Source organism: Pteronotus mesoamericanus, unplaced genomic scaffold (genome assembly GCF_021234165.1).
Source record: "Pteronotus mesoamericanus isolate MK-2021 breed Mesoamerican mustached bat unplaced genomic scaffold, CSHL_Meso_final contig_166, whole genome shotgun sequence".
Lineage (NCBI taxonomy): Eukaryota > Metazoa > Chordata > Mammalia > Chiroptera > Mormoopidae > Pteronotus > Pteronotus mesoamericanus.
Window position 1 is genome coordinate 1,275,377 of NW_026555066.1, and position 24,706 is coordinate 1,300,082.

The window sequence follows — 24,706 nt, forward strand, 5'->3', positions numbered from 1 at the left end:
CTGGAATTTATCCTACAGAAATATGTCTTGTATGAAATGTCTAATGCATCCAAGCATTCATCAATAGTGGACCTCAGTCATCAAATAAAATATTGTATATCCACATAATGTAACATTTTGAGGAAGTACTCCATCTACTTCCTTACAATGACTTTCTATATGTACTGGAAGCTCTCTAATGTTCTGATGTGCAAAGACCTCCAGGAAGTATTATTAAGTGAAAAAAACAACACATATAACAGTATGTGAAGTATGTCACCATTTGTGTAAAAACATGAGGGAAATAAAGAGTGAAAAGTAGCGTTGAAAGTGAATTTAACAAATAGAATAAAAGCTCCCTAAAGTTATAGATATTCATTCGATATGTGAAAACACAGAAAAGCACAATGAAAACAACCTTAAACTTACTGTCATTCTCATTTTGTCAGTAATTCTCAAAATGTGACACCTGGACTAGCAGCAGCAGCTTCATCACCGTCATCATCACTTGGGAATGTTAGAAATGCAAATTCCTGGGCCCTATACCAAGATTTACGTGTGGGGCCCAGCAAGTGGTATCTAAAATAAAAAAAAATTTTATCCTCACCTGAGGACATTTTTTCATTTCTTTTAGAGAGAGAAAAACATTGATGTGAGAGAGAACATCAATCAGTTGCTTCCCATGAGTGCCAGGACTAGGGATCACATGTTCCCAAATAGGGAATCAAACCCACAACCTTTCCATTGCAGGATGGTGCTCCAATCAAGCCACACCGCCAGGGCAAGCAACTGTTTTTTTTTGTTGTTGTTCTTTGTTTTTTTAAACAAGCCCTTCCAGTGATTCTGCTGCTGACCCAAGTTTGAGAACCAGTGATCTACATTTAGCCACCATTAATTTCGTTGTAGATCCTTGTAGTCTTCCTAAAAAAATCATAAAATCTTTTAGACATGCAAATACGTATACAGAATAACACATACCCATGTACCTACTACCCAGATAAATGATTAGACAAACAGTTCAAGTCCCCTCTGTATCTTTCTCTAATTCTCCTCCTTTGTTTTCTTCCCCAGAACTAATCACCATTCTTCCTTCGGTATTTGACACTTCCTTTGTTTTAAAAATGTTTATATATTCATATAATCTATAAACAAATTTGTGCAATTTTCTAGGCTTTAAAAATCTGAGTAAATGGTTTAATACTGCATGTATCCTTTTACAACTTGTATTTTATCTCAGTATTGTGATTTTTAAGTTTATCTGTATTGATACATGCAACTCTGGCTCATTTTTTTCACTGCTGCACAGTATTCCCTCATGGGGCTATACCACTATTTATTTATTCATTCTCCTATTGAACTTTTAGATTGTTCAGATTTTTTTCTCTATTACGAACAGTTCTGCAATTAATATTCTTGCACATGCTTCTTTGTGAATGTATATAAGAATTTCTCTAGGACTTAAAGTCTAGGGCATGGACACACACACACACACACACACACACACACACACACCCCCCCCACACCCCACACCCCCCCCCCACACACACCCCAGTAGAATCACTGGGTCCCAGGGCTATCTTCAGTTATTCTGGATACTTCTTGTTTTCCGAAGTAATAAAACCAATTCTCACTTCTATCAAAGATTTCATTACAATTTTTTTCCTGATATTTTGTGCATTTGAGTTTGTTTAAAAATCCATACCTGTCCTAGGTTACAGAAATATACTCAACCCTCTTATATGAAAATAAGTAGGGATCCAGTTTTATTTTTCTCCTTATGGTGAGCCAAGCTTCCCAATGCTATCCACCGAAATTTCCATTTTCCCATTGGTTTGTGGTGTACGCCTATAATTTCACCCATTTAACAAATATTTGCTTAAGTCTGCCTTGTACCAGTCTTGTGCTGGGTCTTGCTGAGGGTTCGAAGATACATAGCCCATAGTCTTAAGGATTTCACTCTGTTAAGATACAGCTATGTGAATGGTTCCAGTATTAAGTGATTAAGTGCGACAAAGTGCCTTGGCTTTCTAAGTCTGTTGGGAAAATTCTTATAAGTGACAAGGGTAAAGAAACAGAAGGATTTGTTATCGTAGGGGGAAAGGTGAAGGTGACCAGGGCTGGTTTGGGGTCCAGAGTTGTTTTTTATGTTTCTAGAGTGAGAGATTAGAAGTCTTCCATCGATGATGGGGCAGTAAATCCTATGTATATAAGGCATAGAACTAGGCAGAGGGTGTCATTTTCTGCCTGGATTTGGTGGAGGTGGAGGAACATACCCTCGGTGTAGAGTGGCTTGGCCCCACCCCGAAGTTTAGGCTAGGGGAAAAGGAGGAGCTGGAATTAAATGGTCAGAAAGACATTTTCACCATTATATTCAGTTTTTAGGGGGAGGCTTCATTTTCCAGCCAGGTGAGGAGCTCCTCGAGATAGTTTGTGAAGAAACCCGTACGTGCCCCTACTCCAGAGATATAAATTCATTCCTTTCTGCATGCACTGCTCCGGGGCCTGAGGGAAGAAGCGAGGAGGAGGGGAAGAGGGCAAACAGGTGGGAGAGGCTTCCAGGTGTTCGGCTCCAGGGCCTGGCCACGGATCTTAGACACTGCAGAAGAAACAGGGAGTGGCTGCCTCCTGGTTTGTCTGCGGCCCTACAAGCCGGGAGGGTTGCTGGGAACAGCTAACCAACTCACTTCAGGTGAGGAATACATGGCAAGACATGTGACTCAGGCGGCCATTTTCTTAGACCCTTGCCCGTCGCCATCTTCCAATGTAGACAAAGGCACTGACCCCCACTCTTGTCTGATGCGGTCATGGTTGTCGCCCGGTGTTGGAAACACGCATATTTAGGCCTAAGCAGAGGACTGAAGAGAAGATTTTGGCTTACGATAGATTATGCGGCCAAATCAGTTTAAACGCCTCTACCTCTCCCCACATCCCCACCTCTCTCCTCCCTCCTCGCCTATTTCCTTACCTTACGGGCCAGCCGGGAAGGCGGGGTTATCGCGGCTGCGGGGAAGGGACGGGCGAGCACAAGCTGTCAATCTGAAGCCCCACCTCCCGTAGCGCGAGGCGGGCGGAGCTGGAGCCTGGAGGCTGGGATCCGGAAGTCGGAACCCAGCGGCGCAAGCTCTGCTTCCGGGCCAAGTGTGGTGTCTCGCTGTTCTCTCCGCTCAGATCCCCGCCGGAAGTGGAGGTAAGAGACGACTTTTTTTTTTTTTTTTTTTCGGGTGAGCGCTCAGCTAGCCGGCCGCGCGGTGAGGGTCGTCCATTGAAGGCGAAACAAGAGGCGCACTCCACTCAGGAATAGAGAGGTAAAGAGCCAGCTCCCTTCCAAGGTAAAGGGCACATATGAAGGGCAGGGATCGTTGCGCACGTGGATGTGCGCCCAAATGCACTCTTGCGGGGTAGAGGGGCATGGCCCCCCCCATTTAGGCAGCTGTAAGACCCTGTACACACTGTAGAGTCAGAGACCGCGGTCGTGTGGAGAAGCGTCGGGTGACCTCCTCCCTTCATGATAGTGAGACTCCATTCCGCACTCTCCGGGTGTAGACAGGCGTCGTCCCCGTTCTCCCCGTCTGAATGTGTGGCGATGTTGACCCCACTCGTATAGAGATCTGGGCTCATCTTCAGAAGACGGACAGGCGCAGATATCTACGGGCGCTAAGGTGCGCACAAATCCGCCTTGATGCACCTCTTCTCTTAGGACAAGAGGCTTTGATGTATTTTCTCCCTCCGCAACCCACCGCCCCCTTTGCCGACCACCAGCATAGTGGAGCTCAATAATTTAATATACAGAGGGAGGAAACGGAAGATCCTTCCTTTATTGTCAAGATCTAGATACCTCCTAGCCTCGCTCCGGCGTAACTAATGGACGGAAGTCCCACCCCCGCTCCAGCAGAGATGGTTATCACCCCTCCCCCAGTGATTGGAGGCACGAGCCTCAGCCTGCCGAGAACCGTGCAGATTTACCCCTCCTCCTAGGCTAAGAGTGAGTACCCATTGTGGAAAATAAGACCACTCCTTAAGGACGTGCTGGTTTACTGAATTTGTAAGGGCTCGACCCCCAAAATACCCTACAGCAAATTGCAATAGACCAAAACCAACAACGAGACTGTCAGATCTGCCTTGTGGGACTCCCAGGGTAGAGGGATTTAGATTTGTTCTCCTCCTTTGACTTAGAGATCATCACCCCCTCTCCCACCCTCCGCAAGGATTTAGAATAATCAACTGTAGCAGAGACTCCAAGGGAAAAAGAGAGCTTCCTCTCTCCGCGGTGTTGAGAGGCAGTGACATAAGTGATCACCCACAGTTCAAGCATATGGGCTCCCTACTTACTCAGGGTAGGGAGCTTAGTTCTCTTTCTCAACATCTAGGGTAAAGACACAGGACCCCTCCCCCACCCTCAAGTGTAAGAACCAGTCTATTGAATTTATAGCTGGGTTGTGCCCCCCTCCACCCCCAATGCAGAGAAGCAGAGATCCTATTCCCTTCAGTGTTAGTACACTGTTGAGTTCAACTGGTGTAAAAGATAAATAGATCTTCCCCATCCCACCTCCCATGGAAGGATCTAGAATAGCCCACAGCAGGCAAGGTGCAGACCTTACTTACACAAAACTGTTAAGTCCTCCCTTTGTTAGTGTGGCACTGATGTTACCTTGTAGTAAAGACAGGCATATCAATTCCACCCCACAGACCGCCCCAGAGTAAAGGGTCCCCAGGACCATTTCTGTACAACCTAGAGAAGTACAGACCCACCCTTCTCCCTCATGCAGCAGAGATGCACACAACCACTGTACCAGTGTCCCCGTTCCTCTGCATCCCAGAGTAGAGGGACAGAAGGCATTCTGTACCCCTCCAGTCACCAAGGAACAGACTCAAACACACATGCAAGCACAGATTTTCTCCCCTCCCCCAAGATTTTGCACTGACCTCAGTCCACATAGACACAGAATAAAAACAAACCAACCTCATTCTGATGTCCCCTTTCCTGGGATTTGTCTTTACTCCCTTTTAGGGGAGATGAGACACAGAAGCCCCTACGTGGGAAAAGAAGTACTGTAGAAATAGATTGTCCTTGCATACTCCCTCCCCTCAGTGTAGAGAGGTTTAGTGCTATTCTCTTACCTACAGGGTGGAGAATTGAGGACCAAGGACCCTATATGATGTATGGTGGCATTGACTCCACCCAGGAAGAAAGGTTTAGACCTAGCCTCCCTTTGAGTAGTGTGACACTGCCTTCCCTGTGTACCCCAGCTTCAGTATAACTCCTCCCAGTTCCTCTAATTGTTAGGGCCTCCTGATCATGTTATTTAACATTTTATTTTGCCTTTTGGGGGTTTAGAGAAGGCTTATGTCATTGTGGTTCCCCACTCCTGTGTTTAAATTGGTGGTTTTTCCATTTCAACAGGAAGAAAACCTACAGATTTGAACCGGTATCCTTTTAAGCTGGTCATCATGATGAAACTTAGACACAGTGAGTTTCTTTGACCACCCTCTCCCAATTTTAAGCTTTAATGAATATTTATAGTATTTCACTGCAACTTTTAAAAATTGTCCATAATGTACCAGGTCCCTCTGTCTGTGTTCTATATATGGTATCATTGTTGTCTTCCCAATTTCTTGTGAGGTAATGCTCCCCGTTCCCCCCATTCTCACTTTACAAATGAGAAATTGAGGCTTAGCAAGGTTAAGTGACTCGATCTGAGGTGAATAGCAGTAAGTACTATATCACACTGCCTGGAACCCTGACACATCCTAACATTTTTCTTTTGGTACCTCAAATTGTACCAGTGGCTAAGAGAATGGACTCTGGAGCCAGAATGAGTTTGAATGTTAGGTCTTCCACTTACTAGCTGTGTGGTCTTGTGCAAGTTACTTAATTTCAGTCCTTTTATTTACAAAATGGGGTAATAATAGTACTTCTCTAATAGCATAATAGTATCTGCTTAATAGTGTTGTTATGAGGATTTAATGAGTTAAAATCGGTAAGATACTTAGAACAGTGCCTGACACTGTGGATGACACACTGGATAGACTGGATGGGAATTATACAACCCTAGTAGTCCTGTATTCTGTATGAATGGTGGCACTGCCTATGTAGGGCTTGATGAAAAAAAAATTCAATACATTTACTTTATATAATCATAAAAAATATCATCATGAATCAGACTTTGGTATGTTAATACCAAAAGCCAATAGTCATTTTTTTGGGGTAATGCAAGAAAAATTAACAAAATCAACTAGAAGAACATCTAATACCTGATGGTAATGAAATTATTGATAGTGATAAAGAAGACTATAATTAGTAGGTTAAATAGAGTATGTGCATACAAAAGAACCCTGGTAGTTTAAAATAATGAGGGAGTATTATGTGGGAATATTATATGGAAAGGCTGTACTGTATGGAAACACCATTAGATGGAAAGATCTCCTGAATTTGTTAAGTGAAAAAAACAAGTTGCTAATAGCAATACATAGAATGTTACCTTTAGCAGGAGAAAATAGGGGGAAATAAGAGTATATATTTGTATTTGCATAAAGAAACTGAATGATGCACGATAAATTAATAAGTGGTTTCTTTTTAAGAAATTTTATTTATTGATTTTAGAGAGAGAGAGAAACATCGATTTGTTGTTCCACTTATTTATGCATTAATTGATTAACTTTTGTAAGTGCCCTGACCAGGGATTGAACCTGCTGCAACCATGGCACATTGGATTGATGCTCCAACCAACTGAGCTACCCAGCCAGGGCATAAAGCGATTTCTTATTGTGGTGAGGGGACTACCATGGCTAGGGACAGTTTGGGAAGGGAGACTTTTTAAAGTACATCTTTTATTTTGGAACCCTATGACCTGTGATAGAGCCATCGTACATGTTTACATTAGTGGTGAAAATGGTGGCAAACGTTAAATTGAATAGAAAAACTTTACATGTGCACACAAAACAAAGGTTTTCACTGGTGAATTCCAACTAGATATGTAATGAGTAACTATAATGATTACAGTGGTAGATGGGGGCAATGCTGTGTGATACAACTAGAGATACCTTGGACCTACATGGTAATGATAGTGATTAAATCTGGGAATGTTCTTGAGGAGCCCTACAAAGAGTGTTCAAATGTAATTTCAACTGTTGTACATTTTTTTGTTTTTGTGTTTGTTTTATTTCTATTGTACATTTTTGAATGGCTAATAAAAACGAGGGTGTGTTTTATCACTTAAGAGATCGACACCCATCAGTGATTGGTGGCACAGGTAGTGGCAGACTGTGAATGTAAGCTGCGCAGGGAGGAAAGGGGATGGCTGGTGAATAAGGAACAGAATGGAGGCTTCAGTGTTTTGGAAGTTTCTAGGAGGTTAAACAAATGAGGGGTGTCTGAGATTGCTTTCGGAAGTACAAGGAGTTAGAGATGATGATCATAGATGGTCACCATAGCGGTGGGTGGGCAGGTGGCTGCATGGCGTAGGGGGTTCCTGGAGGTGATGATGTTGAGGAAGTGGGAAAGCGGAGTGTTGGGAGGGGCTCAGAGATCACTGTAGTTATCCAGGTTGATGGTGGCAGGAGTTGGGTTGAAAGTAACCCTCTGAGTTAGGTGCTTCCATAAATGAGGAAAAGCGACTCATAGGTGACAGGCACAGAAGTGGTCTCAAAAAGAGCGGGATTTTCCTCCCTCTTTATCTTTCTTTTTTTCTTTTATTTTTTAAATTATATTTTATTGTTTATGCTATTACAGTTGTCCCAGTTTTTTCCCCTTTACCATCCTCTACCAAGTCCCCCCCCCCCAAACTCCCTCAGGCAATCCCCATACTGTTGACGCATGGGTCATGCATATGTGTTCTCTGGCTACTCTGTTTCCTATACTGTACTTTATATCCCCATGACTATTCTGTAACTACCAATTTGTACTCCTTTTTTTTTGACTATAAAACTTGTTTGTTTTATTTGTTGCTATTTACTAAGTTTTGTCATTGCCTGGAACATGTAGGTTCTCTCTCTTTTTTAAAATAAATTAATTTATTTTTTCAAATACATTTGTCTCTGCCTTCCCCCCACCACTTTCCCTTGCCCCCTCCCTCCCTCCCTCCCTGCCTCAACTCTTCCCTTTTGGTTTTGTCCATGAGTCCTTGCTATATGTTCCTTGACTTTCCCCTTCCCTTCCTTTTCCCCCCGCCCCCCCCTTCCCTCTTGTCTCTGTTCGTTTCTTTTCCTTTCTTTCCCTTTCTTTTTTGCCCATCCCTCTGAGCCCCCTCACATCTGGCAGCCATCAGACATTCTCTATCTGTGATTCTCTTTGTGTTCTGCTTGTTTGTTTATTTTGTTTTTAGGTTCAGTTGTTGATATGTATTTGTTGCCATAATATGTTCATATTTTTGATCTTCTTAAAGAAGATCCTTTAACATTTCATATAATAATGGTTTGGTGGTGATGAACTCCTTTAGCTTTTTCTTGTCTGGGAAACTCTTTATCGGTGCTTCAATTCTAAATGATAGCTTCCCTCTCTCCCAATTTTAAGCTTTAATGAATATTCATAGTATTCATTAGATAAAAGGTAATCTTAGTTGTAGGTGCTTGCTTTTCATCACTTTGAATATTTCTTGCCAATTCCTTCTAGCCTGCAAAGTTTCTTCTGAGAAATCAGCTGACAGTCTTATGGGAGCTCCCTGGTAGGGAGGTAACTGCTTTTCTCATGCTGCTTTTAAGATTCTTTATCTTTAACCTCTGGCATTTTAATTATGATGTGTTTTGGTGTGGGCCTCTTTGGGTTCATTTTGATTGAGACTCTGCTTCCTGGACTTTTATGTCTATTTCCTTCACCAAATCAGGGAAGTTTTTTTTCATTTTTTTAAAAATAGATTTCCAATTTCTTGCTCTCTCTCCTTCTGGCATCCCCATGATGTGAATGTTGGTATGCTTGAAGGCGTCCCAGAGGCTCCTTACACAATCTTCACTTTTTGGATTCTTTTTTCTTCTTGCTGTACTGACTGGTTGTTGTTTGCTTCCTTCTATTCCAAATCACCTGTTTGATTCTTGGCTTCATCTACTCTGCTGCTGATTTTCTGTATTTCAATTAATGTATCCTTCATTTCTGACTGGTTCTTTTTTATGGTTTCCATGTTCTTTTTTTATGCTGTTGCTAAGTTCTCTGTGAGTTCACCTGCTTTTCCTCTAAGTTCTTTGAGTCGCCTTATAACCTGTTTTGAACTCTGCATCTAGTAGATTGCTTGTCTCCATTTTGTTTAGACCTTTTTCTGGAGTTGTATTCTGTCCTTTTCTTTGGGCCATGTTTCTTTGTCTCCTCATTTTGGCAGCCTCCCTGTGTTTGTTTCTACTTGTTAGGTAGAGCTGCTACCACCCTTTGGCTTAGTAGAGTGGCCTAATGTAGTAGGTGTCCTGTAGGGGCCAGTGGCACCTCCTCCACTATCACCCAAGCTGGGAATTCAAGATGCACCCACTGTGTGGGCTGTGTACACCCTCCTCTTGTAGTTGAACCTTGATTGCTGTTGGCAGGTCAGTGGGAGGGTTTTATCCTGGCCAATCAGCTGCTAGGACAGGCTATGACCAGTGACCACCAGCTTCTGACCATGGTGGAGGATCAGCTGTGCGGGGACCCACTCCACATAACAGCGCTTACCTCAGCAGGGCTCTAGTACCTGCTGAATCCATCCCTTGAGTGTGTTGCTTGTGGAGGTGGTTGGGTAGTGGTGCTCAACATGGTTGGTAGCTATCTACTGAGTGTGCAGGCTTGGGACTTGCTGGGAGGTGCAGGCCAAGGTCAGCCACCACTTGTGTTCTGTCCAGGGCCACCTGGCATAAGATACAAAGCGATCTGCAGATGGCTGCTACTTGTGCTGGACTTGGAGGTGCCCATGAGAGGCCAAGCTGTGAACCAAGGCTAGCTGCTGCTAGTGCCAGGCCTGGGGCTACTTAGCAAGAGGTATGGGGCTTCCTGAGGCCAGATGCTGCTTGTTTGAGAGGATTTAGGCAAATCTGAATCACGTTCCAATATAAGGCATTTGTATGGAAAAATTGCTGGTAACAGCTTGGGTGGGCCTGGGCCTCAGGGAATCACCAGGGTGGGGCAAACAGTGTGAGCCAGGTTGATAGAGTCTCAGATATGGCGCCTGCCTGCCTGCCTGCTGGGTCTGTGGGGTTAGGGGCTCAGAAAAGGAATAGCGGCCTTTGCCAGCTTTCTGTCTGGGAGAAAGTGGCCCTCAGCTCTCGCCCTGATGCCAGATACTTCAGTTCCTCTTTGTATACCTCTGGTGCCTTTCAAGCTGCTGCCCCCACCCTGGAGCTCAGAGAGAATGAGTCCAAGTAAGTCTGTGTGTGGATTCTTTAAGAAGAACTGCTTGGGAATCCAGCAGTTTCTGTTTTTCATAGCCTTATTTCCCACTAATTTTCACAGCCAGAAGTTATGGGGACTAACCTTCCTGGCACTGGAACCCTTGGCTGGGGGGCCTGGTGTGGGGCTGGGACTCCTTGCTCCTGAGATATCCCTCCCAATTTTCATCTGCCACATGTGGATGTGGGACCAGCCCGTTCTGCATCTCCGCCCCTCCTACCAGTCTCCATGTGGTTTTTCTTTAACTCCATAGTTGTAGGACTTTCATTCAGCTCGATTTCTGGCGGTTCTGAATAATGGTTTTCTGTAGTTTAATTGTAATTTTCATGTGGTTGTGTGAGGAGGTGAGCCGTGTTTACCTATGGTGCCATCTTGGCTTTCTCCTATTTTACTTTTTTAACAAGAGGGAGAAATAGTCTTGGTTTGACAATGGTGAATCAGAAGGTATAGTGGGAAATTTCAAGCAGAGGCAGAAGGAGGATGTTGGCGGTGGAGTCAGTTCCAGGCTGAGTGTACTGTGATGGGGCAAGAGTATGGGAGATGACAGGTGAATGGGGACCTGTGTCTTTGAGTATTGATTGATGTCAGAGTTGGTAGATGGAGACACTGAAACTCAGAGATTTGAGAAAATTCTTCCAGATCATATAGCTAGGCAGTTACTATGCTAGAATAGGAATCTAGGTGTGGCTTGCTACAAAATGGTAGCTGTTTTCTGTCTGAGCTGTTAAAAAATGCAGATTGCCCTGACTGCTTTGGCTCAGTTGGTTGGGCGTCATCCCACAAAGAGAAAGGTCGTGGGTTTGATTCCCGGTCAGGGCACGTGCCTGGGTTGTGGGTACAGTCCCTGGTCAGGGGCGCGTATGAGAGGCAACCAGGGAATCTTTTTCCTCTCACATTGATGTTTCTCTCCATCTTTTCTCCCTCCTTTCCCCTCTCTCTAAAAATAAATAAAATCTTTAAAAAACCCCACAAATTAACAGTGGCTCCTGGGTGCTGCAATGCTGTGAGTGAGGACTGCACCCTTCTCCTCTTTTCTTCTTCCCCTTCTCTCCCTACTCTTCTGAAGCAGATGTTTTCTTTATGTAATGTATTGGGTTGGTCAAAAAGTTTGTTACATCTGTATTAGTGCTTAGTTGTCTTTACCTTCATTCAAAACAATTTTGTTAGGTTGTATTGTGACAGCTGTCATATCAGTGTGCATTTAAAAAGAAACTTATCAAAATTGGTGAATTTTTGTGCAGTCATTTTAATATTGAAGATGGAAGAACATAAGCAACATTTGTTGGCATGTTATGCATTATTATTTCAAGAAAGGTGAAAATGCAACTGAAATGAAAAGAAAAGATTTGTGCAGTGTATGGAGAAGATGCTGTGACTGATCTAATGTATCACAAGTGGTTTGTGAAGTTTTTTGGTACTATTGACATTTATGCCAAAAAAGTCTTTGCTATGGGGATAATGGCAGTGGAAGATGTAGCAGCACCCCTGGCCTCTACCCACTAGAAGCCAATAGCAGGAGATAGCCAACATACTCAAAATATCCAAATCAATAAAGTTATTGATGAAAATGAAAAATGTATCTTTTGTTTTATGGAGAAAATGTAATGGACTTTTTGGCCAACTCATTATTTTCTTTCATTGTGTGTCTGTATCCAGCACAAGTTCTCAGTTTCTGCGGAAGTTAGGCAGATGGAAATTGTTGAGTAAAATGGCCAGACCTGGTTCATTCCAAACCTCACATTCTTTTCATTGCAACGTGAATACTTTGGAAGAAAGGGAGACTTGGTGGTCTTTTTTCTTTTTCTTTTTCTTTTTTTGTTACAGGGAAATTTGAACCACTCACTTTCATTATGATGTGTTTGGTCCAGTTTCTACCACCTTATTTTTTATATATTTTTTGTTTCTTCTTATTCCCTTATTTACTTTTAAAAAATTGATCAAGTTTTAAAAAATCCTCCACCAGTAATTACAGTTATGTTGGTTATTATTGCATTTATATTAATAGCAAACTTAATTAAGCTTAAATTTCTCTACCAATTTACCTAGTTAAATAATAATTATTTTTATCTTACTCTTTCAAAGTGAAACTTTTAGCATGCTTTTGTGCTTTGGCTTTTCCAACCCCTATTGTTTGATTCCTGGATTTTGTTGAAATAATTTGGCATTTTAGTTCTGAGCTATTTTCTTACACTATGCTTCCTGGATTTTAAAAATCCTTTCTTAATATGTATCATAGTTCTTAGTTACATTACTGGCATTTTTTAAAGATTTAATGATAAACTTTATAGATTTTCTCCCTACCATTATTTATTTCCTTTAGCTTGAGATGCTTTTTCTGATTTAATTTTTATTTTTGCTAGTATACTTCCTCAAGTAGTTTTACCACAAAGGGAATAGAGGTGGTAATCTTCACACATCTGAAAATGTCTTTTAAACTTCACTATTGGTCAGATGATCTATTGGTCAGGTATAGGAATTTAGCTTGGAACATAGTCTCTTGTCTCAGAACTTGTAATGGCTGTTCTTCTGTCTTCAGTGTTCCAGAGATGTAGATTTGAGAAGGCTGTTCACTTTTCTTGACTTTGCTGGAAATTTGTTCTGTTTGGAAGTTTATAAGTTTTTCTCTTTATCCTTGGAGTTCAGAAATTTAAATTAGGCTCTCTTCTGGAGCACGCCCATGCCTTTCTTCCTTCTCAGGCGTGCATCTTTACTTTTCTCTCCTTGCAATCAGGTGAGCAGCAGGCAGTGGTAGCTCGTCCTGGGCTTACCCCCAAAATTGTCTCAAAGGCCCCCTTTCCTCTGACTCTTCAGTAAGATGACGGCAGCCCTACCTTGGCTTACTTCTTTTGCTGTAACTTTTACTTCTCAGTGAGTCCATGGCAGCCCATCATGGCTCACTCCTTTCCTATAATGTTCCTAGAGATCCAAAGCAGAACACTTCCTAGGCTCTCTCCTGTTACTTTCTCTCTCCTAAACCCTTCCTTTTTTTCCCCACTGTCACCAGCTTTTAATAAATGTAGTCTCAAAATAAATAAAAAAAATTTCACCAGAATATGCCTAGGATATGTCTTTTGTGCTAATCTTGGTGCTACATGAGCATGGAACTTTTATCTATTATTTTTGAAAAATGCGTCTCCATTTGTACCTTTTTCTCTTTTAGGAATTTCTGTTATTTATATAACAGCTCTCCTGCGTCTCTTCTTCATTTTCAAAATTTACTCATAATATGCATTTTTTGGATATTTTTCTATTTTAAGCAAGCACTTCCCTTGGTTTTCCAGCTTATTAATTTTATTGTTAGTGGTGTTCTGTTTTTACTACATCTGTTGGATTTTTATTCAACACCAGGTTTTGGGAATCTTTTTCTCACGTAGTTTCTTTGCAGTATCTTGAATCTCCTTAAGAATTTACAATTCAGTAGTCCTCTCTTATCCGCGGTTTCTCTTTCTGCAGTTTCAGTTACTTGCAGTCAGCTGCAGTCTGAAAATAATAATGGAAAATTCCAGAAATAAACAATTCACAAGTTTTAAATTGCACACCATTCTGAGTAGCATGGTGAAATCTTGTGCCATCCTGTTTTGTCCCACCTGAGACATGAGTCATTCTTTTGTCCAGAGTATTCACACTGTAGACGCTCCCCTCCCATTTGTCACTTAGTAGCTGTCTCTGTTATCAGATAACTGTCCTGGTATCACACTGCTTGTGTTTAAGTAACCGTTATTTTACTTAATAATTACCCCAAAAGTGATTGCTTTAAGTGAAAAGGTATGTATATATAGGAAAAAACATAGTATAATATACAGGGTTTGGTACTATTTGTGGTACTATTTGTGGGGACTCTTGGAATGAATATCTTGCAGATAAGGGGGAGCTACTGTAGTATTTAAATTGCCTTGTTTCCTACATTAACTCTGGTGTGAACCACGCGATGTAACTGAGGAGCCTGTTCTGGCAATCTCAGGCTACTCCTGTATCTGTTTATACCCTGAACTTCCAGAATCTCCCCCTCTAGGAATTCCTTTAGCCCCCTTGCAAGTAGTTAGAATTCAGGAAAGCCATTCTTCCCTAGACGCCAACTGTGAAGGGGATGACAGATGGGACTTCTCATCGAAGGTGGAGAGGCCTCTTAAAGTTCTAGGCTTTGTTAAGGTGTGACTAGGGAAAGTGACTTCTCTCTTTCTTATATCCAAGGGAGGCCACAGTTTAGCTGAATGGGGCAAGTCCCTTTGGAGGCAATGGACTGAGTAGGGTTGGCAGGAAGGGGCAGTTTTCTCCCCGTCTGCTGAGGGCATCTAACCTGGTGTAGCCAGCTGGGATTCCACAGATCCCCTTCCCATGCTGCCAGCACCCCCCCCCCACCTCAGCCTGGTACTGAATTGTCAAGTTGCCTTTTGCCAGAAGTTGAGGGATAGAGAAGAGTCATAAGCAGATGTTTAGGTCACACTCATCACAGAATTACTTGAGAATTATTTCAGTTAGCATTGAAATGATGCCCCAAGCATTATAACTAGTATTTCCTCTAACAGTATTGGTGCTGTGTCCCTGCTGATCTTCTCCTGTGCCTAGAAGATACGGTGTCAGGTGTCCGTAGGCCCTAGTGTGGCCTGGCCTTGATTAAAGTGTCAACAAATGTTGGGTAGGTAAGTGATGGCTCACTGTTTTTTTTTTTTTTTTAATAGAAAATAAAAAGTCTGGTAAAGGTTCCAAAGGCTGCAAGAAGGTAAGTTGGCGTCACTTTCAGGTAAGGTGTGTCCATTGTTGGGGTAAGCCAGGAACACGTTGCCTGACCTAGAAGAGGTCCACAGGTGTTGGGTGACTCTAGACAGTATCACATGGGGCTCAGAGGATCTGGCTTTTCTTCCCTCTCTGGGTGACTGCAGCAGAGAATCAGCAGCATTTATTAAGTTTATACCACAAGCCACATACTACTTTGTGCTTGATTTACCTTAGTAGGGATTGTCACTGTCCCATGTGTTAGATGAAGAAACTGAGCTCTAATGAGACAGTTCCTAGGTTCAGCGTAGTGCAACTGGGACTTGAGTCTGTCTGATTAAGTCCCTGTCACTCGTGGAGAGGAGAAAGGCCAAAACATAATCTTTGGCCCTAGCTCCTGGATCTCCTGGTCCTGCTAGGAAAGGTATAGGCAAGTAAGACTGGAGCCAGAGCAGTGGTCCTCAAATTTTAGCATGGTTAAAGTTCGTACTTTAACCAGCCCTCCAGAATTACCTGGAGGGCTGGTTAAAACACAGATTGCTGGGCCCTACGTTTAGGTTTCTGATTTAGTGGGTTTGTTGTGGCATCCAAGAATTTGTATTTCCAACAAATTCCCAGGTGTTGCTGCTGGTTCTGGTCCAAGGACCACACTTTAAGAACTACTTAGCTTTTCCCTTGGTCTTTACTTGGGAAACCTTCCCCCTTGCACCTCCCTGCCGATTTCTTGGGATTCTTCAGTCAGTCCCTGCCTGGCTAGGGGAGGGATTGGTGTCTCTAGCCAGATAGGCATACCTCTGGGGCAGAGTCCTTCTTTTTACTTGCTCTTTTCCTTCCTTTCCCCCAACAACTACACTTCTGAGAAAGCTTTAACCTCCCCTGGGAAAGGTGATTTCCATGGGTTCATTAACTCTGTTTGATTTTTTTTTTTTTTTGCTATTGTGTGGTGACCATCCTGCAAAGCAGAATGGGAAGAAAACAGCCTCCAAGTTGGCCTCTGTTCCCCAGCTTGTTCACTCCAATGATCATGCCATCCGGGAGGCTGGATTAAAGAAGAAGAGGGTAAGCCCTTTACCATGGGAGAGAGAGAGGGCTTGGTTGACTGCCAGATCCACAGGAGGGATAAATGGAAGAGCAAAGGCCAGAATGGTTAGGATTGTAGGGGCTGTCGTGGAAGGGGGAAGGGAGGGTGCTTTGATACTGATTTAGTGTCTGCGTTTGCTCACGTCTCAGGCCGTTGCTGTCTGGCTTATGTTCCCATGGCTCCTCTGAAATGCCTCCCACGTCCAGTCTCGTCAGAACATTCTCTGCCATCAGACTTGTGGATAGTTTTCACCTCATCTGATCTGAATTCTCTGCATTTGAGATATGCTTTCCTTGAAACACTCTCACTTTGACTTCCTTGTCATCTCACTCTCCTAGATGACCTCCTTCCTCTTTTCCAGTCTCTCCATGCTCTCTAAATGGTGGGGCATCCCACAACTTTGCTATCTTTCCCCTCTGGTCTTTAGGGATTCCCTCTACCAGGAATACATTCTTGCTTAGCTTCCCATGCTCCTCTTTCCCTTCCTGCATCTCTTTGTCTTTTTCTTTTTCTGAAACCCTTTATCTCCTGCTGTCATATTTGTTTTGTCCCAGTATCCTTGCACCTCCCTCCTGTGCCATGTCACATTGTTTCCCCCTTCTGTCACCTGCTGTTACTCTCGGTTTCCCCACCCTCCCTTAGGCTGTAGACCTAGTCAGCTGCTGTGTGTTTGCTTGTTAGGTTGAAGAGATGAGGGAGAAGCAGCAGGCTGCGCGGGAGCAGGAGAGATACAGACGCAGGACCATTGAGAGCTACTGTCAAGATGTCCTGCGTCGCCAGGAGGAATTTGAGAGCAAGGTAAGAGAGCAGTCTTTGCCCCTAGGCAGGACTGGTATGGGTTTGCTCAAGATCATCTTTTGCCATTGCTCTGTGAAAAGGAAGGAGAAAGGGTGTGAGATGTTTGGAGGGGAAGTAGGGAATCAGTGCAGAGAGGATGGAAAACAGTGAGAACGGAGGGAGGAAGGGAGAATGAGAGGGAGGTAAAGGCCATTCTGAGCCTTTTTTGTGACTGAACAACCCTGGATAGGTCCTCTCTCCCAAGCTGGATCCCAAAGATGGGCGGGGAAGGGGGCATTTGCGAATGGGGGTTGGGAGATGTAGGACTAGGGGAAGGAGGAGAGAGGGACTGAGTATGACTGGAGGGTTGAGAGAGGAGTGTATACATGAGGGAGATGTCCTCTCTTTCTAGGGCAGCCTGTTGCCTTTTTGGCACACATTCTGGTCTCATAGAATATGCACTTTCCAACTCATAGTCCCTTTTCTAACATAAAGTACATATTTTTCCTTCCCCATTCCGTGTCCACCATAGCTTGTTTTTCTCACACCTTCCTCTCACATTCCCCCCAACACACCCATGTGAATACTCAAGCCTCTATCTGGTGCTGAAACACATACTTACGCATAGGCACCACGTGGGTCTGTTTCTTCTCCTAGTTCCCAGCTTCGTTGACTGGTTAAAGCTACTCTTCAGTAAGCTATGACTCACATGGCTCCCCCAGCCTCACTTGTTTCCAAAGCCCTGGTTCTCACTCTCTATTCCCACCCCCATCACCCCCTCACCCCCGACCCCCCGACCATTCTCTCTCTTTTTTTTCCCCTTTAGGAGCAAGTTTTGCAGGAATTAAATATGTTTCCTCAGCTGGATGATGAGTCCACAAGGAAGGCTTATTACAAGGAGTTCCGTAAGGTATGGGGACCCATTTTTTGGAAGAGAAATACTGATTTTAATTTGTTTAAAGATTTTATTTATTTATTTTTAGAGAGAGGGGAAGGGAGGGAGAAAGAGTGGGAGAGAAACATCAATGTGTGGTTGCCTCTTGCATGTCCCCTGCTGGGGACCTGGACCACAACCCAGGCATGTGCCCTGACTGGGAATCGAACCAGTGACCCTTTGGTTTGCAGGCCCGTGCTCAGTACACTGGACCACGCCAGCCAGGGCTGATTTTAATTTAACATAAAGTAAACTCTAGGCATCTTTCAGCCTAAAAATGAGGAAAACTATTGAAACAAGGCACAATTTTTCCCATTCTTGTTATGTGGCTCCAGTTACAAAAAAAAATTTTTTTTTTATGAAAACGGTAAAACAAAAATAGAAGTCAGATTTTTTTAAAAGTGTATTAAAAAATTCCCACAAGACCTGTCAAAACTGTGCTTTATTCTACAAAATAATACCAGTAAGACGGTCAAAAGGTATTAAAAACCATTACAATGGCATTTCTGAAATACAGCTTGTTTGACCTCCTGCTATCTGTAAAAACGATTTATCATGGAATTAAAAAAAAGACTTTAAAATCTCTGGAGGGAGGGTCAAGCTTTTATGGCTATTTCCCCCCTGCAATCTCCTAGATGAGGGGAAGGTGCGAGGAATATGCTTCTGCCCCTGGCTGTCACTGCTTCTGAGTTTAGAGGAAGGCTGAGGAAGTAGGGTCATACTTCTAATCTGGGGGACTGTGTCTGCAGAAGTTTGGAGGGTGCATTTGGTGAGAGGGTCCTTACCTAAAACCTCCCTTTGGTCCCCTCACATGGGGAAGAGATAGCAAGAAGCCATACCTGCATACATAATATATGTCAGCTTATAACCCAACCCATCCCCCTTCCTGAGCTTCCAGGAGGGTTCTTTTGCAGTCACTGGGAGAGATTTAGCTAAGGTTGGCCCTGCCTTTGGGTCTGTGGGAAGAAATAGCCCTGAATGTGAGGATAAGGTCATCCCTGCTGAAATCATCAATAGTGTGGAAAATATTCTCAATGGGCCCCCAACAGTGAATCCCAGCCCTTTATACTGGGGCCAGGAGAACATGCTGGGTAAAATTTAAGTACGACAGAGACATCATTTCCTCTTCTGCTCTAGATAAAAAGCATCCTGGCTCCTTAAAATGTCCCTTAGCTACATGTCTACCACTGCACACTCGTGGAAACAAGTTGCGACAGATGTTTAAAAAAAAAAAAAAAGTCTTCCAGTAACTGTCTTGGGTGACTTTCAGCCTTAACCTGAGCATTGGAGAGCTGTCTGCACTGTGGTTTTGGTATATTAGCCATCGTTACTGACCGGTAAACCCAGAAGTAGGGAAAAAACCATCTTTACTAACTACTTCAAGTTTAAACGTTTTAGAAGACAAAATAAGCACTGTGTTTGGCCATTTCAAGCAGCAAAGGTGTGCAAGAATTGTGCGCAAGAAGGTGGCAACTTGGGCTCCCCCTGCCACCCTGCCAGGAGGGTGTCAGGTGGTTCTGGTGAGGTACATGGTGTTACCCCACACAGCTGAGCTGAGGAACGGCAGAACCTGGGATGCATCTCCTGGCTTCTGGCTCTGCTCCACACACCCAGGTGCTCCACATTGCCTGCAGCACACTGTTCACAGGCAAAGTAGTCCTTTAGAGGGGTGAAGAGGTGTCAGATGACAGGCACACCCTGGGACCTCCGGAGCAGCTTCTGGCGGGCACCACGGCCCATGTTGGACATGTCTGTGTAGTGTACAGAGAAGCTAAAGATTCTTTCTAACTGTGCGCCACGGAACATCTTCTTTGCCATTCATGACAACGGGGAAAAGTTGTTTTTTCCCCTGTCTGATCGAGTTTGACTTGGTTATTGCCTGTACTTCCCTTAGCTTTGCTGTCCTATTGAACTCCAAGCGGTCCTGCAGCTTGAGTTTATCATTCTTGGATGCTATCATGGGCCTGTTCATCCCAGGCAGGTTGTCTCAGAAGTATCAGGCCCAGTGAGCAGCAGACACTTTGATGACATCAATCATCACTGGATTACACTCCAGGAACTGAGAGATGTCCCTCTTGTTGCCAGCCTTTATGGCTACCACATTCTCAAACATCCAGAAAAGGTGCCAGTCATCACCCTCCTTGGTGCATGAGTAATTCAGCAGGTGATAGAACTTGAAGAAAAGTCAGCCTGTGCCCTCATACAGGCCTTTCCTGGCAGGGTTCACATTTGAGAGATCATTACATAGGCTTCCACCAATCACCAAATCAAAGGGGCTCCATTCTTCAATATTTTTCTTTGTGATGTTCCTGACATCATTCACATATTTGATACTGCCCTTGTGCTTAACAGCGCCAATGGCGGACTCTTCACGCGTTTCAGAGCTTACGTACTTCTCTACTTTGATGCCCAGTTCTCTGAGCACTAAGTACCCGATGGCAGTTCCATCAGACAGGGACAAGATTCGAATGGGCTGCCTTCGGGCTGCATGAATCACAGGGTATAACTTGGGGCTTTGTATTTGAGACCTATGTTGCTGGTGAAGAAGGACTGCAGGTACACATTCCTGTCCTCCTAGCACTGCAAGACCCTGTGACAGCACTGAGGAGGGCACATGTAGCAACTCAGGGCTCCTGAAACTTAGCATCTGCTGCTGTGCCTGTGTCCCAGAGCACCTCCAGGCACTACAAACAGAAGCACTGGCAGCAGCTCAGGTTGCTCACAAAGGAGCAGCTTGCGGCCCTCACAACACAAAGTGCAGTAAGTACTACTGATAGCCAGTGTTGTCATACATGTAGAACAGCTCGAGGAACCAGTCCTGGCATGTCTGGCAGAGCCCACCCTGAAAGAGAGGATGGAAGGACACAGGAGTTTTTTGTTCTTTTTTTTTTTACCACAGGACAAACAACTGTCTTCCAGACTATTCTTATTGTTGGCAACATCCAAAGCCATTTGCTCTCAACTCTGGTCCTCCTTTCCTCGGTCTTTGCCATTCCTTTTTTAAAAAAATTGTGTTTATTCTATTACAATTGTCTGTTTTTCCCCCTTTGCCCTCCTCTACCCATCCCACCCCACCCCCCACTCCCACAGTCAATTTCCACTCTTTTGTCCATGTCCCTGGGTCATTCATACGTGTTGTTCGTCTAATCCCTTCTCCTTCCCACCATTGTCCTCCTTCCCCATCCCCTCTGGTCACTTTCAGTCTGCTCCATGCTTCAATGCCTGTGGTATTTTGTTCATTCGTTTATTTTGTTGAATAGATTCCACTTATAGGTGAGATCATATGGTATTTGTCTTTCATCAGCTGGCTTATTTCACTTAGCATAATATTCTCCAGTTCCATCCGTGTTGCCCCAAAAGGTAGGAGTTCTTCTTTCTTTCTTTTTTTTAAACACAGATTTTATTTATTTATGTATTTATTTTAAATGTCAAAACCCATTATAAAATGTTAAAAAATTTAAACCCATCATAAAGTCTCAGCAATTAAACCAACATGACACCAGCACAGAAATAATCAAGTAGATCAATGAAATAAAATGAGTATACTAGAAACAAACGTATATACCTCTCTAACAGTGTAATATATGATTAAATTGATATTTCAAATCAATGGGGAAAATAAGGCTTATTCAACAAATAAGGTGTATAAGCAATAGATGGACCACTATTACTTAAAACAAATATAGAGCCCTATTTCACACATTGTACAATATATTTTTTAAAAATATTTAAAAATATGTAAAATCTAAGGAGTTTTAGGAGAAAATACACAAAAATGTTTTTCTTACCCTGAAGTAAATATTCAAACCCAGAAGATATAAAATAAGATATTGACAATATGACTACATTAAACATTGGAGACTATACAGTAATATACTGATAAAGGACAAGTAATAGAATAGGAAAGTATTTGCAACACATCTGAAAAAGGGTTAATAGTTTGTTTTTTGTTTTGTTTTTTGGGAAAAGATTCTACAAACCTTTAATCAAAAAATGGATAAAGGGTACCAAAAAGTCATTTAAAGCTTTTTAAAAGTAGCATAAATAGGCAGGAAATGTACAAAAACAGGTTTAGTTTCAACAAATAAGTAACAATTAAAATAACATCATTGTCACAATCAGATTAATAAGTATTAAAAATATTGGTAATATCAACTGGTGACTGAAAGGAACTGGGTATTCATAGACTCTTTCTTCATCTTAGAGCAGTCCCTTTAGCATATCTTGCAGTGCTGGTTTGGGGGAGATGTACTCATTTAGCCTTCTTTTGTCTGGGAAACTCCTTATTTTGCCTTCCATTTTAATGGAGAGCCTTGCTGGGTAGAGCAGTCTTGGTTGCAGGCCTTTGCTTTTCATGACTTGGAATATTTCTTGCCACTCCCTTTTGGTTTGCAGTTTTCCTGTTGAGAAGTCAGCTGCTAGCCATATTGGGGCTCCCTTATAAGTTACTACCTCTTTCTTCCTTGCTGCCTTGAGGATTCTCTTTTTGTCTTTGATATTTGCCATTTTCATGATGATGTGTCTTGGAGTGGGCCTCCTTGGGTTCCTCTTGAGTGGGACCCTCTGTGCTTCCTGGACTGGTGTGACTTTTTCTCTCCTCCAATTAGGGAAGTTTTCCATCATTTTTCAAACAGGTTCTCTGTTCCTTCCTCATCCTCTTCTCCTTCTGGTATCCCTATTATATGGATATTATTAGGTTTCAGGTTGTCCTGCATTTCCCTCAACGCCTCTTCATTCTTTTTGAGTCTTTTTTCATTTTCTTGCTCTTTCTGGGGGCTTTTTTCTACCTTATCCTCCTGCGCGCTGATTCGACCCTCTGCTTCATCTAGCCTGCTTTTGATTCCTTCTACTGTGTTCTTCAATTTAGAAATTGTATTCATTTCTTCTTGTCTCTTATTGATAGTTTCTGTGTCCTTTTTCATGCTGATATAGTTTGCAGTAAGTTCCTCATAGTTTCCCTGTAGTTTTTTGTAATTCTCTCTGAACTCACTGAACTCATTGAGCTGCCTTAGAACCGTTGTTTGGAACTCAATATCTGATAGTTTACTTGCCTCTGTTTCATTTAGTTCTCTTTTTGGGGAGTCCTCCTTTCCCTTCGACTGGGGGATGTTTCTTTGTCTTCCCATTATTTGTGAGACTCTTCTTTTTTTGCTCCTGCTTCTTAAATTGATCTGTCCTGATTTCCTGATTTTGTGGTGTGAATGTCTATGGTATGAGACCGCTGTTTTTTCTTTCTGGATCTGCCTCTGATTATGTCAGATGTTGACCCAGTCTGACCTTAGGCAGTCTGTTCAAGACTTCCAGGAATCTACTGACTGTGGCTGTCTCCTTAAGCTGTTTACCTAGTCATGCTGCACTCAGCAGTCAGGCTTAGACAGCACAGGGTGGGGCAGAGTCCCTCCTGGGGTGGCATTATTGTGTCCTCAGGGGAGTGGTCTGCCTGAGCAAGATGGCTGCTCCCATATAGGAGAAGATTAAGCACATGGATCCCGCTGGCTACTCTCTGTTTTCTCCCCAAAGCCTCCGTCTCCAGTGTCTCAAGTGTCTCTAGTCTACTCTCTGCCGTCTTTAGCTAGGAATCTACTATCTGGCTGCGACTCTGCACTCAACAGTCCGACTGAACCAAAGTCTCTGGTGCTGTTTGGAAGGCTTTGCCAGCCCACACCCTGCCTTTCTGCAGATCCTTTAAGAGACCAGCTTGTTGAAGGTTGCCAGATTAAAGTGCTGGGTGAATTAAAGTGTCAAGGCCACCAGCTTATCTGCAGAGGCATTGGAGAACTTGCCATCACCAAACCTCTAGACGCACCACATGCCGGGCATGGCCTGGTGCTTGGAGGTGGCCTTTTGAGACACCACCATGGAAGACCACCAGGAGAAGTGCTTGATCTTTCCCCATACGAGGTCCCCTATTCCAAACTCCTTCCCATCCCAATACTTGGTACCATGTATATCTTTGCCCTCTGCATCCACCTGTGGGAAGTCCAAGTTCCCCTGCTGGCTGTCCTGGGCCAGGCAGGTGTAAGGGGTACTGCTGCTTTGGTGCAGTACACTGTGAGGTAGGGTCTGTCAGGGGATAGCCATGGTGTGCCTACTGAGGATGCTGCCTACCGCCTCAGGGACCTGGTAGCTGAGAATTCCGACAGGGACTCTGCCACGTGATGTGATTGCAGCCCTGCCAGCCTCTGATGGGATATAGGGAGGGCCTGTGCCTCCCTTGGCTAGAGGTACTGGTGTTACTTTGGGTAAAGTAGCTGGGCTTTCAGACTGAGTCCTGGTTTCACAGAAGAGTTTTGGTATCACTGGTGTGGTGCAACTGTCTCCATGTTCCCCTTCATCTCCATCAACCATTAGAGCCTGAGTATAACTTAGTAGGCTGGAGACCTCCCTCTTGGACAGCTGTGAACTTGATCTGTGGCCTCTCAACTCTGGGATGCTGAGAGCCTTCAGCATTGGGGGCGAGGGTGTGTCCTTGGAGTCAGAAGACTGGTCGCTGCAGCTGCCATTGGTGATGATGGAGTCCTCCCTTCTGCTGGCGTCCTCTCTGTTGAGTTGTCTGGTGTCTCCTCCCTTCATTATTTCCTGCTGAGAGAGCCTAACTTGGGCATGGCTCAGCAGAAGCCCTGGTTCTGACAGGCTGGCCCAGGCCAGTGGGAGGCTGTGCACAGCAGTTGGCTCCCGAATCTCCAGCAATCGGCCACTTAACCCCTGCACTGCTAGCTGGGCATGGCCGCTGTCTTGTCGGACCCCTGCGCTGCCAGCTGGGCATGGCCACTCTCTTGTCGGCCTACCAGTTATCCGGTGGCATAGGTCAGGGATGCTTGGAGCGTTGTCCATTTGGGCTGTGGTTGGCGGGTGGCGGGTTGGGGGCAGCTGGTGTAACGAA

The 24,706-nt window shown here is 43.8% G+C and overlaps 1 protein-coding gene and 1 pseudogene across 3 annotated transcripts in view; one reads left to right on the top strand and one right to left on the bottom strand.

Annotated features, from left to right (window-relative positions):
* Nucleotides 1–3,204: 3,204 nt before the first annotated feature.
* The window catches only part of GNL3L (G protein nucleolar 3 like), a 37,806-nt gene continuing 16,304 nt past the window's right edge, over nt 3,205–24,706 (top strand). Inside the window, exons 1-6 of one of the 3 annotated variants that reach the window (XM_054565733.1) lie at nt 3,205–3,308; nt 5,381–5,446; nt 14,998–15,038; nt 15,995–16,090; nt 16,794–16,910; nt 17,716–17,799. In XM_054565733.1, coding sequence (XP_054421708.1) covers nt 5,428–5,446; nt 14,998–15,038; nt 15,995–16,090; nt 16,794–16,910; nt 17,716–17,799 — 357 coding nt within the window. In that variant the 5' untranslated portion in view covers nt 3,205–3,308; nt 5,381–5,427. Of the gene's footprint in view, nt 3,309–5,380; nt 5,447–14,851; nt 14,959–14,997; nt 15,039–15,994; nt 16,091–16,793; nt 16,911–17,715; nt 17,800–24,706 lie in introns of those variants that run through there. The other 2 variants (XM_054565732.1, XM_054565734.1) reach the window with 2 other exon arrangements.
* LOC129064568 (DNA (cytosine-5)-methyltransferase 3B-like) lies at nt 19,252–24,396 on the bottom strand (annotated as a pseudogene).